At 34.4% G+C, this 13476-nt stretch overlaps 1 protein-coding gene across 1 annotated transcript; it reads left to right on the plus strand.

The window, feature by feature from the left end:
* Window positions 1–384: 384 nt before the first annotated feature.
* Window positions 385–12298, plus strand: LOC136203790 (uncharacterized). The gene is made up of 7 exons (XM_065995020.1): window positions 385–883; window positions 1083–1230; window positions 4363–4554; window positions 6718–6846; window positions 9329–9498; window positions 11011–11141; window positions 11983–12298. The coding sequence occupies exons 1-7, from the start codon at window positions 673–675 to the stop codon at window positions 12058–12060; spliced, it is 1059 nt and encodes a 352-aa protein (XP_065851092.1). The 5' UTR covers window positions 385–672; the 3' UTR covers window positions 12061–12298.
* Window positions 12299–13476: the final 1178 nt, after the last annotated feature.

Consider the following 13476-nt stretch of genomic DNA (forward strand, 5'->3'; position numbering starts at 1 on the left):
TTATCAAAATAGTTAGATGTGATATCTTTTAGCCGTCAAATTATTAGAAACATCGAACATTCTATACATATTTAGATATAGGCTTATTAAATCTAAGTCTCAGGATGTTTTGAATCTTCAGCTTACGATTCTAATAAGCGTAGATCTAACGGTGAATGAACAAATTCTACATGCTTATTAAAGTACATGTAATCAAGACTATATTTTAATTATTACGTATGACCACACATGTGCTCCGAGTGACTGAAAAACCCATTACTTAATGTAAGAACTCCTTTTAGCTACATTTGTTTTTTTTTTTTAAGTAAAATTCAGGAGCCACCTATGCATTAATCTTAACTTCCTATATTGTAAACTTCATTTACCCTCAATCCAAACCGAAGACGATGAAGGTGGACCCAAACTGGTTATTATGTAAATGGTGCAATTGGGTCAGAACTTCAACGGGAAAAATTAAAGTGAATTTGCAGGTGGGAGCTTCCATTCCAATTTAGCAGCTAGCTTTTGGCGGATAATTGCCGTCCGAATACGAGAAATATTATATTTTTCGGAAATAGGATCATCCCATCCCTCTTTATATTTACCATTTTGGATGTTTTGTGTCTCTCCTTGTCACTGTCCCTCCCTCTCTCTCTTTCTCTGCTGCGATTTGATTGGTAGTATACGACTCTGATGAAGCGCTATAGAAATGGAGAAATCTGGGATTTCGAGCACGAAGTTTCTGTCACCGGCAACAGGCCGGTCATTTTAGGATTGGACGGAGGAACTACTTCTACCGTATGTATATGTATGCCAATTCTTCCCTTTTCCAACCCTCTTCCCGACCCGCTCCCTGTTCTTGCTCGTGCCGTCGCCGGCTGCTCTAATCACAATAGCGTTGGAGGTCAGTTGTCTTTCTCTCTTTCTTCAATTTTCAATTCTTTTTTATCTGGCAATGGCATTTGTTTGATTTTTCTTTTTGAGATATAAGATAAGGGGAAACCGTCTACATTGTTATATGTTCATCGTCTTCGTATCAGGACATTGAAGGGAAGAGTCAAATTTTGGTTATCACTCTTTTGTATTTGGTTGGGTTGTTGCAGAAACTGCTGCTAGAGAAACATTGGAGCAAGTTATGGCAGATGCTCTTTCAAAATCAGGTTCCAATCGTTCTGCAGTTCAAGCTGTTTGTCTTGCAGTTTCTGGCGTTAATCATCCAACAGATGAGCAAAGAATATTAGATTGGCTTAGGTTTGCTTTTTATATTCACTGTCAAATCTAGTCAATTTTGACATACTATTTACATTATGGTATAGACACGTGAATACTAGTACTAGTGCCGCTTAGATTATGACGTACTGAAGCTTCGTAAATGTTTAATGCGTACGTTGGCACAACTTTCTCTAATGGAAACTTTTGGACTTCCTTCATTTCTGTGACAGTCTGTAATCCCTTAATCCTGATGGTAATGATCTTAACGTCGCCATATTAAAAAAAAAATGGTTTTAAAGCTGCATATGTTAGCCATGTCAAAAATCATAACATCATGCTCCAAACAAAGAGGTGAAGCCACCTCAAGCAGAACATATCCAAAGAATTTTGTGCTCCATAATCAGACCAATGAAACTTTTTCACCAATAATATTGGAAATTTTGGTGTTGATACTTGTGAAAGAAAAGGGCGAGCCTTGGCGCAACGGTAAAACGTTGTTGCCGTGTGACCAGAGGTCACGGGTTCGAGTCTTAGGAGCGGCCTCTTGCCAATTAAATTGGCAAGGGAAGGCTTGCCCCCAATACACCCTTGTGGTGGGACCCCTCCCCGGACCCTCGCTCAGCGGGGACGCGTAATGCGACCGGGCCGCCCTTTTTTTTTATACTTGTGAAAGAAAAATGCTATTAAACTCAACTTAATTTTGCCTTATTTCCAATTTCATTTATTCTATTCTTTTATAACAATAATTTCCTTCATATTGGTTTGTTTATGCCTAAATTTTTCTTGTTCACTTCATCACTTTACATTACAAGGTCTCATCCTTGCTTACCTATGGTCTTCTTTGGTTCCGTAGCTTAGACATGCTTAATCTTCCATTATTCACCACTGTTTGATGAGATGTTTAACTGGTCTCAATCTGTCTCCAGTTTATCCTTAATGACTACCACATTCTTGTTTAATATTTTCTTTTTTCATCTTTACGTTCTCATTTTTTGAGCTAATTTTCCTTATACCAAAAGATGTAATCGCGAATATATCTGTTGCTCGTATACATTTCAATCTTCTACCCTTGCTTCTGTGGTGATTAACTTGCTCTCCCATGTTTTTGTGTGATTAAACCAGTATTTGAAAGTGATACATATTTCCCTATAGCAAGGTAGTCGGTCCTGCAGGACCTGAGCTTCTGCTTAACCTTACGTTCTATTAGCATATACCGACAGTGAAGAAGAATTACCAAAATCTAATTTGCTTTCATATTACATTTGTTGGATTGAATTGTGATATTGAACTTTTTGAAGGCACAACAATTGTATTACAGCAGAAAAATGCTTACAGAATGGGTGTGGTATGATAACTCAGCCCTTGCCAATTTGAAAGCTCAAATCACAGAAAATTGAGTGATTATGCATCATTTAGTTTACTAACTAAAGATTGCATAGGCTCGGACTTGATAGATTCACTTATAATATATGCTTAACCAAAGCACAAACAAGTTAGGAGATTAGAACCGTGGACACAAACAGTAGAAAGAAAAAATTGCCTTCAAACAATGCATAAGTCAGCACGGAAAGGAAGAAAACTAATCAGGTGATAACGTTTTGTTTGTCTATCAACGTGGAACTGATTGTGTATTGGGGATTGAGGAAAATATGGTAGTGGAGGGAGAGAATTTGTGTCGCTGACACGACTTGATTTCACGGTTTTAACGTGGAACTGATTGTGTATTGGGGATTGAGGAAAATATGGTAGTGGATAGGAAAGAGTGGAGGGAGAGAATTTGTGTCGCTGACACGACTTGATTTCACGGTTTTATATGATGGTTCATGTTAGCCGATCCCGAATCATTTCGGGACTAAGGCTTTGTTGTTGTTGTTGTTGTTGTTGTATTATCAACGTGGAACTGATTGTCAGCCGTGATCCTAAATAAATCATAACAGAAAACAACAAGTTATTTTTCAAGTTTGATTTAGTTGGCATATGATGAATCGGACTTGGAAACTTGAATAGCGTAGTTTAAGAAAGAGTTATAACGGAAAAGGTGTATGGAATTTTGAAGACTTCCTTGTTTTGTGTACTTTATAGGAATTCTAATGTGACTCAACAATTACTTGATGATTCTTCTGATGGGCCTAATTTATGGAGAGTGTATTCTATGAGGGAAAAAGGTAAAAATGGTAGGGGAGGGAGATATGGAGAAGGGTAGTGATGGAGAATGGTCTAGCCTATTAGAGGAATGTTCTAGAAGGGGTGATCTGAATAGGGTAGGGGGTATTTCGGGTATAAGCCATTAGTATTGAGGGAAAAATAGTTTAGGAAGAGGGGGAGAATATTTTGGGTAATCTTTGGCTGCTGTTGCAGGGGCTCTACTTAGTAGAGAGGGAGATTTCTCTTGTGGGGATTAGAGGGTTAGCTCAATCCATTTATCTGTGTTCATCTTTGTGTTCCTTCTATATTTCAATCTACTGCTGTGTTGCAACTTGATCTATTACTATATTCTATTGGCATTTCTGTGTTTGGTTTCTATCAATTGGTCTGACCAATGATAGAAACTCAACACAGAAATGGCAATATACAAGAGAAATCCCTCTCTACTAAGTAGAAGCTCTGCAACAACAGCCAAAGATTACCCAAAATATTCTCCCCTTCTTCCTAAACTATTTCCCCCTAGAAACTAATGGCCTATACCCGAAATACCCCCTATCCTATACAGCTCACCCCTTCTAGAACATTCCTCCTAATAGGCTAGGTCATTCTCTATCAGGTAGTTGCGAGCTGGCTGTAGGGGGAAAAAGTTATGTTGGGTTCATTATGAGGGTAGGGTGGAAATTGGGAAAACAATATTAGAAGGGTTTGTTGGCTGGGGAAGGGGCTCTCAATTCGACTTTGTTTTCACTGTTTGGCTCTTCATTACGATGTGGAGGACTCAGTCGTAGGAAGTGAGATTTCATTGGTCTTATTCTAGTTTGCATACTTATTTCCTAGCTCTTGCATTATAGCATTATTCTCAGCTGAGAAAGTTCATTAATAAACTTCATTTTCTGTCCTAATTCGGTGTTGTCATTTTTTTTTGAATCTGAGATTTCTAACAGATTTTCAATCATGCCCTTTTTTATGCTGTTTTTTATTCAAATAAATTTATAACTTAGTTTTGCTGTATCTTATTTCATGCAGGGATATATTCCCCAGTCACGTGATGCTATATGTTCAAAATGATGCTGTGGCAGCATTGGCAAGCGGTACAATGGGAAAGCTTCATGGCTGTGTTTTGATTGCTGGTACAGGTACCATTGCTTATGGATTCACTGAAGATGGCAGAAAAGCGCGGGCCGCAGGTGCAGGACCCATCTTAGGTGACTGGGGAAGGTATATTCTTTGAGTTTAGTTTTATTACTGTCTCTATCTGCTCCATGGATGCAATGGTATAATTTTATGCATTGGATGAAGAAAGAAAAGCTTTTGTAAGTTGCTCCAATCAAATAATTCCTTCATTTCCTCATCTCATACTTCACAATAGTTAAAAACACTAAAAGCTAAATAATTGAATGAATAAAGAAATAAATTAATTGGTTGCTGAGAACCAACGTTGAAAAGAATGAAATAAAAAGAAATAAATTATATGGGAGAAACAATACATAATAAAATTAGGATTTGAAGATGATAGTATCATCTTAAAATTTTCCTTTTTTAAAAATGTGAAATTCATTTTCAAATTTCAGAGTTTTTGGTGGAATTTGTTTAAAGCATATGCAATACCATGAATGGATTACTCAAACTGAAGTAATCCATTCATTCTAAGTGAAGCCTTACAGAAAAAGATTGTTAGACGTGATGTGAGAGAATCTTGAAAATCAAAATACAATAATACAAATTATTGAAGGGTATGATGTTTCAGTTCCATCATAACTCTTGTGCTTGCTTTTTCCCATTGTCGTGACAATTAAGGAAAAGGGAAAACAATTCATTGGTAAGTAGGAATATGACATCTTCCGGTGCACTACGCGTCCTCGCTAAGCGAGGGTCCGGGGAGGGGTCCCACCACAAGGGTGTACTGGGGGCATGCCTTCCCCTGCCAATTTATTTGGCAAGAGGCCGCTCCTAAGACCCGAACCCGTGACCTCTTGGTCACACGACAACAACGTTTAATTGGTAAGTAGGAATATATATAAGAAAATTCCATCAAAGCTCTTTTAGTTCCATTCTTCTTTTTGTTTTATTATTAGAGTTCTTCAATAACAAACTTCATTCATTAGGGCTGTAATTGAATAGTTCATAGGTACAATGGTTCCACATGTAAAAGTTCCTTAGGGTTATATTCTTGTTTTTCTTTTTTGAAGTCAGCGTTATAATTTTTAAATGCACTATAAAAGCATATGAAACTTTTAGCAACATCATCGTTTAGTAGATGAAAGGACCCCAACATTGGTAAAAGCAGATATGTCCAAATGGTTTGACACATAAGTTCTAGTCCAAAAATACACTAATGTCAATTTAGTATGTTTATGTAAAATTGAGGCTTCTTGTAATGATATGAAAAAATGAACTTTGTTGGAGAATTCACATTTATGGAATATCAAGCACTTGTTCTTTCACCTGCGATATATATATATATATATATATATATATATATGGGTAAATAATTTATTAGTCCCTACATTGTTGCCTAATACATTATTTAGTCCTCATATTTTCAATAATACATGACAAGGTCCTTAACTTTCTATTCAACATTTTAGTCCTTCTATACATTTAAATTACTGATTTATCCTTTACTTGTTAGGGGTAAATTATATTTTTGGTACCTGAATTTTAGCATGTCTACACTTTGATATCTGAAATTTATTTTTCACTTAAAAACTTTAAATATTAAAAATACACTTTTATATTTTTATTTTTTATATACTAAAGTATTTGAATTATATATTTTTTACTAAAATTAGAAAGGAGAGGGGAGAGGAAAGAGAAAGACATGGCGAGAACATTTTTTTCTCTTTGAGAAAAATTAAAAATATAGAAGTGTATTTTTTTAATACTTAAAATAATAGTTTTTAAGTGTAAAGATAAATTTCAGGTATCAAAGTTTAAACATGTTAAAGTTTAGGTATCAAAAGTACAATTTACCTTTAATAAGAAAAGGGCAAATCAGTCATTTAAATGGATTGGGAGACTAAACAGTTGAATAGAAAGTTAAGGACCTTGTAATATATTATTGAAAATACGAGGACTTAACAGTGTGTTAAGTAACGATATAGAGATTAATATATTATATACCCTATATATATATATATATATATAAAATCAATATATATATATATATATATATATAATATCAATGAGAATAGTTTAGGAAATAAGAACAAATGTAATTTCATTCCAAGCATAAATTTGTAAAATCATTTTTTGTTTTAGTTATCTCATACCAAAAATAGGAACTCATTTATAGAATTCATTTTATTTATAAATGAATTTTACTTTTTGAGTTCATTCTAAGTGGGGTGTTATAGTTTATACCAAATCTTTCTTTTGCAGCGGATACGGAATAGCTGCACAAGCATTAACAGCAGTTATAAGGGCTCATGATGGTCGTGGCCCACAAACGAGTCTCACATCTAGAATTTTGCATACACTTGGTCTATTTTCTCCAGATGAACTTATTGGGTATGTTCTAAGACTTACACTTATGAGTGTTAACTTTATGAGTGTTATTGGGTATGTGTTCTAGGACGTACATATATAGGTAGTATGCTTGCAACTCATATTAGCTCTTTTCTCCAGATGAACTTATTGGGTATGTTCTAAGACTTACACTTATGAGTGTTAACTTTATGAGTGTTATTGGGTATGTGTTCTAGGACGTACATATATAGGTAGTATGCTTGCAACTCATATTAGCTCTTTTCTTTAAACAAATTGAGGACATTGTTTCTCTACTATGAAGCATGGAAACGTGAACTTATAGGCGTTTCAGGTTTCCGACACGCGGGTATGATACGTTTCGGGATCTTTTCCATAATATTGGGAACTTAGATACACGATTCCGCTTGGAAAACGTGTTTTTGAGAAAAAAATGGACTGCGGTTTCGTTTCAGAGACAAAAACAGAGAGAAACAAAGAGCAGTTGCAGATAGACGAAAGGACAGAGAGCAGTTGTAGAGAGACGAAAGGTTGCAATGCGACTCCTAATAGGAACCAAACTGACTCTCAAACTTCTCAATCTCTATAAATATGTCGTAATCTCCTTCACGAATCACAAACTAAAATCTCTCTCTGAAATTTAGAGTGTTTTGCAAACTCAAATCCTTTCTCTGTGTTTTAATAATTATGTTTAGATAAGAGTTTTTTAATTTCTTTTATAGGTATTTATTTAGTTATATTACAAAAATTCAAATATAAAAGTATATTTTTAATATTTATAAATGTGCCCAATATTTTTAATATTTACACGTTTTCCCCCACTTTTATGTATCCTATGCTTTATAGAAATGATGTTTCCCGCGTCTGTATCCGTGTTGGAAACCGTGTCTGGGCAACATAGTTTAGCTAGTATATGATAAAACCTCTTTTGGAATGATTACATCCATTTTTAGAAGTATTGTATTTCAATGTGCTTGATTCATGGATGAAAGATAGGATTGCAAGTTAGACACCACTAATATTATGTTATCAGAGAATGGAGGAGAGAGGAGTGATATGTGCAGCTGGTAGCATAAAAATGGTGGCCATAACATTTAAGCAGTGGAGTTAGCTGCAGCCTTCTGTTTGCTCTTAGTGGATAAATGAGCTATATTGGGCTGTCTCATGGTTTGTCATGAGATAAATTCTTGCCTAAGTATAAATTAAGCCATTTTTGGAATGTTGATCAGAAAATCAAATGCTGTCAGGAATGGAGTAGAAATAGTGTTTCGCTAAACTAATATCCAGCTTAGTAGTATTTGCACATTGGAGTCCACTAACAGTCTGTCTTGCCATTCAACATTTTCAAATAGTTCACCATATGTGTTGGATAACATTGGAGTTGTTGACACTTTGAAAACTCTATTGCATCCTGCATTCTCGTCTTGCAGTATCTTATTCAAGTATCTACATTGAAATAAGTATACTTGGGTGTCAAAGCTGTTTCAAAATTGAGAGAATATCAAAGTTGGCTAAGTGTTCTGACAGTAAATTCAGATGTTGAGGATAATAAATTGAACGGTGTTTGGCTTATTGCTTGTGACCAAAAACAAGCATCTAGTATGAATTTTATAGTGATGACTTTACAAATATTGTGTCCAAGCAATATGAAAATTGAACGGTGTTTGGCTTATTGCTTGTGTCCAAAAACAAGCATCTAGTATGAATTTTATAGCGATGATTTTACAAATATTGTGTCCACGCAATATGAATGAAATTGTAAATTTGAATGTAGACTGAAAATTTCTCCTAGTCTTGTAGTCAAGACCATCTCATTATTTTTAACCTTTTGCCACAAATCAAGCTTTGTGCTATTCAACTGTTCCATCAGGCTTTTGTTGCATTCAAAATACCTTCTTTTTGCAACCAAATTGCAATTTTGTGGTTTTGGCACTAAGGACCATCTGCATTAATCAAGGGTTGCATTTCTTCCTTCATAATCTTTTACCAGTTTTAAGGGAGTGGGAGTTGGGTCTTTCTTTGTTGACATGGCAAGCTTGCCTTTTGCTGCTCCATTTTGCCTCACAGAGATTGTTGATATTTCAGTTGAATGGGTGTTGTGTGTATTTGGTTTATGATTTATATCTTCAAATCTAGGCCAAATAGACACTCACTTCAAGATTGTTCAGGCTAGTATTATTACTTATTTTGGTAATTCTGACTTTCATTTTTTTTTTCCATCAATAAAAAATTAAATGGTTATTATTAATATTATTATTGTTTTTTATATGTTGTTCTCAATTTATTAATGTATTATTTTGATAAGTATCATTTTATCAATATAATATCCATCTCTTGTTTCTCATATGCATTCAAGTATTACTCTAGTTTGACCTTTTTATTTTTTTATATTTGTTTTAATAATATATGTTTAGATACCAAAAAAATTTGGATAAAAAACAAATAATTATGTTTAGATAAGAGTTTTACTTGAATAAAATATTGGGTTTTCTCTTTTGGAATATAGGTGGGCATATGCAGATCCGTCTTGGGCTCGTATTGCAGCTCTTGTTCCTGTGGTTGTATCGTGTGCAGAGGCAGGTGATGAAGTAGCAAATAGAATATTGCAAGATTCAGTTCAAGAGTTAGCTTTAAGTGTGAAAGCTGTTGTACAAAGACTCGGCTTGTGTGGTAAAGGTATGTCAATTCATGTTGAAATAAAAACAGATAAATACCTTTATTTGGTTCTTTCAGTATTAAATGAAATAGAGTTAAAGTTCCATTATCGCTGTTGACCACGAGATGCTACTTATTCTTCACTTGTTTTATAGACATCAAACCTGAAAGTAGTATGTTGGTATCCTTTTGATACTGCAGCTGTGAACTTAAACCATTAACCGGGTTAAATGCACCATTGGTCACTGAACTTATATGGTTATCTCAAAATGGTCACTCAACTTCAATTTGTCTCAATAAAATCACTCAACTTTGAGTTGTCTCAATTAGGTCACTCTAACGATTTTTGTGATTAAAAAACATCATAATGATGACATAGGTGACATGACAGCATGAGTCAACTCAAATCTTTGACCGAAACCACACATGACATCAACGTATGTGCCACCTGGTTATCTCTTTCGTTTTGATCAGAGATCTGAGTTGGCTCATGTTGACGTGTCAGCCATGGCATTATTTCGATGCCTTTTACCACTGAAATCGGAAGAGTGACCTAATTGAGACAAAACTCAAAGTTGAGTGATTTTATTGAGACAAATTGAAGTTGAGTGACCATTTTAAGACAGCCATGTAAGTTCAGTGACCAATGGTGCATTTAACCCACCATTAACCAGCATTAGGATGAATAGTTGTTCTAGATTGTTGAAAAATATCTGATTTTCCACACTTGGATGGGATTGCGAGAGGCTATGTCCATGGCTTTTACTTGTATAAAAGAAAAACTGATATATGACCTTTCAGTTCTCTGTGATGAAAAAACAACTCAGATGAAAAAGCAACTCAATTATGCTAGTTAATGAACTAATAATTGGTATTTTATTGCATGTAGTAAAGTTGGTTAATGTGGATGCAATCTTTTTTTGATTAAAGATATTCTAAGCAACTTTAATTCTTGAACTTTTTGGTTTTGAGGTTATTTAGGTATTGTTTGGTTAGGAGAGAAAAAGCTCCGAAAATTGTAATTTGGAAAATCGAAAGTGTGGTTCCATGGGAAATATGGTTCTAAACTTTCCATTTTGAGGTCCTTTACTTTCAACAAAAATTTACAAACCATTTACTTAGTCCAATCTAGTCAACCACCCATAATCCTTGGAAGCACATGTCAACTATAACCTTACATAGAATATTATAGTAAATTACACACATGGCCCCTCAACTTTGGCCTTTCTTATGGCCCTTGAACTTCAAAATCGGCCATAAAAGTTCCTGAACTTTGCCCTTTAGTAACATAAGTGTCTCGTATGAAAGTACAGGACCTCAAAATGGAAAATTCCGAGAATTAAAGTTGTTTAAAACCAATTTCCCATGGAACCATACTGTCGAATTAAGTTGTTTAGAACCATATTTTCTATGGAGCCACAACCACATGGTGCTTGCAAGTGATTATGAATAGATAGCCTTTTATGCCTGGCTTTTCCGTATTTCTTTGTGAAGTTTCGATGTCTTTTTATTATGCAATAAATGCTGTTGCAGATGGAAACTCTTCTTTTCCCCTTGTCATGGTTGGCGGTGTTCTTGAAGCAAATAAGAGGTGGGATATAGGAAAAGAGGTTATAAACTGCATCTCCAGAGACTACCCTGGGGCTGTCTCAATTCGGCCCAAGGTAACCATACCATACTATACTGCACTTTAGACTGATTTCTAGTAACTCTCTGAGCGACACAGTGGAACCAATTGTCCTAGGCCTTGCTTTTTAGAACCCATGACACTGCACTTTCTGTTTACAGATTGAAAGATTTAGTTATGAATTATGATGATTAGGATTACAGGCACACTAGATACATACTAGTATTTAAGACTCTTAATGAGAAATAAGGGGAAGTATATGCAACGAGGAATCGAGACATAAAGGGAGCTGCATAGAAGTTGTTGTTGCATGATTAGTGAGAAGTAGAATCTCCAGAACATAAATCTATATTAACAATAGGACATATCATGAACACTGGAGGGTGGATGTCATGTTTTGTGACGCTCAATATAGGTACCTATATGCCCATAAAGTTGAAGTGATGTTTGTTAATTGTGATGCACCAAATAAATGGCTCTAAAACAAACATAATGGACAGTTATAATTGCATCTAAGTTGATTTAAATAGTTCCCTGAAAATTAAATACCATGATAGATGCAAGTCTGCACCTGCAAAATTGTAGACCATGATAAATGCAACTCAGAACCCTGCAAATATATTCTGTTGTAGGACTTCTGTGTATATTGTTTATCAAAAATAGTTGAGAGTGTAAGGAGGTTTAGAAAAAAGGGCAACATAAATTAATTGAAGAAATTTCTCAAAAGATTGTAGGAACTAATCCTGAAGAGAAATAACAACTTCTGCACAATGCATCCCCAACTGATACACACGTAAAACATGAAATTATGAGTTAATGTTTTTTCTGGTGGTGTGTTGGAATTGTTTACATGTGGTTATCTTTTTATTAAACATCAGGTAGAGCCTGCAGTAGGGGCAGCCTTGTTAGCCTGGAATTTCTGCATCAGATCGAAGCCTGGAAAAGATGACTATTAGCAACCAAAGAGTTAAAAACTGTACATAAAACGACTTCACAGTGAGCCATTTTTATGCATAGATTGGTTTTTAAAAAAGAAATTGAAGTATTAGGTTGTCATTTCAATATTGGACTGGGTAGTTGAATTTTTAAGAAGATTTGTGTATCCATATCTTTATTTTGAAATAGTAAGATGTACCTCTTGTAATCTGGCTGCTTCGAAAAATTTTAAGTGAAAATTCAGTGTCTTTTTCCCCAGTTCTTTCTTTTCCAATAAATAATGCTGATGCAGCAAACAGAAACGATTCTTCTAATTCGAAAAAAAGTAGAAAAAGAGGTAAGTAGGCCAAATTACTTTGTCTGATTTCACAGAGACCTCCTTTTCAAGCATATGGTATAGTTATCTTGTGCCGACATTTGGGGTACAAATATTTGACGGTTTAATGATCTATTTAATCCTTCATCTATCCCAAACATTTGCCCCTTGTAATTTTGGGTTGATTTGAAAAAAAAAACTCACGTTTTCACGGATTGGTCATTGTGGTATTTTTTTTACCTCTAAATATGTTTTTATAGGCATAAAAAAAAATAATGTTTTATTGGGTCATGACACCATTTTAATATTTTCTGAGCCGCAATTATTATCCAAAAGAAGAAGAATCAATGAATTTTCCTTATTTTCTACTTGGAAATTTTGGCCCAATGTGGCTCCCTCTGTCCCATTTATAGAATTTATTTTACTATTTCTTCTTCTATTTTTCTCCTTTTTCTTCCTGAAATTATTTTTCAAATAATAATCACAGATTGAGGGTTTTTATTTCCACTATATTTTAAATTTTAGTATCTGAGGCATGAGTGATCAAATAACATCTTTGTGTAGGATTATTTTTGTAATTTTACTTTTTAATAATTTCCATGCAGAGAATTATTATTTATTTTTCCATAATTTCCAAATGCTTAGTTTACATTTTTCAGCAATCATTTTCTTTAGCTAACACGTTTCGAGATTTCGATACAAAATTTATGCAGTTGGTAAATTTGATTTATAAAAAAGAAAAAAAAATTCAGAAAAAGCAAGGTTATAAAATGTGAATAGATATAGATATAGTAATATATATGCAGGTGGATCTAGCAACATGCTAGAATAAATACACACAAAAATGATTTGGTAGGCTGTCATTCATTAAGTGAATGTGTAGGGTCATTGTTATTTGTCCAAAACTATGCCGACAGACAGACTGCATCTTCACCTCTTTTCTTTTCTTTCATATAATTGCGAGAAATTAAACATTGGCACGAGGCTTCATCTATAAAGGAAGGAATGAAATTATTATAATTTATACAAAAAAAAAAACACACCAACGAATTCTGTACAAGTTTGTATATTTTTATTCAGTCTCTCTTTATATGTACAAGTTAGCACATTTTCAATAATA

The sequence above is a fragment of the Euphorbia lathyris genome, chromosome 1 (genome assembly GCF_963576675.1).
Source record: "Euphorbia lathyris chromosome 1, ddEupLath1.1, whole genome shotgun sequence".
NCBI classification, from domain to species: Eukaryota; Viridiplantae; Streptophyta; class Magnoliopsida; order Malpighiales; family Euphorbiaceae; genus Euphorbia; species Euphorbia lathyris.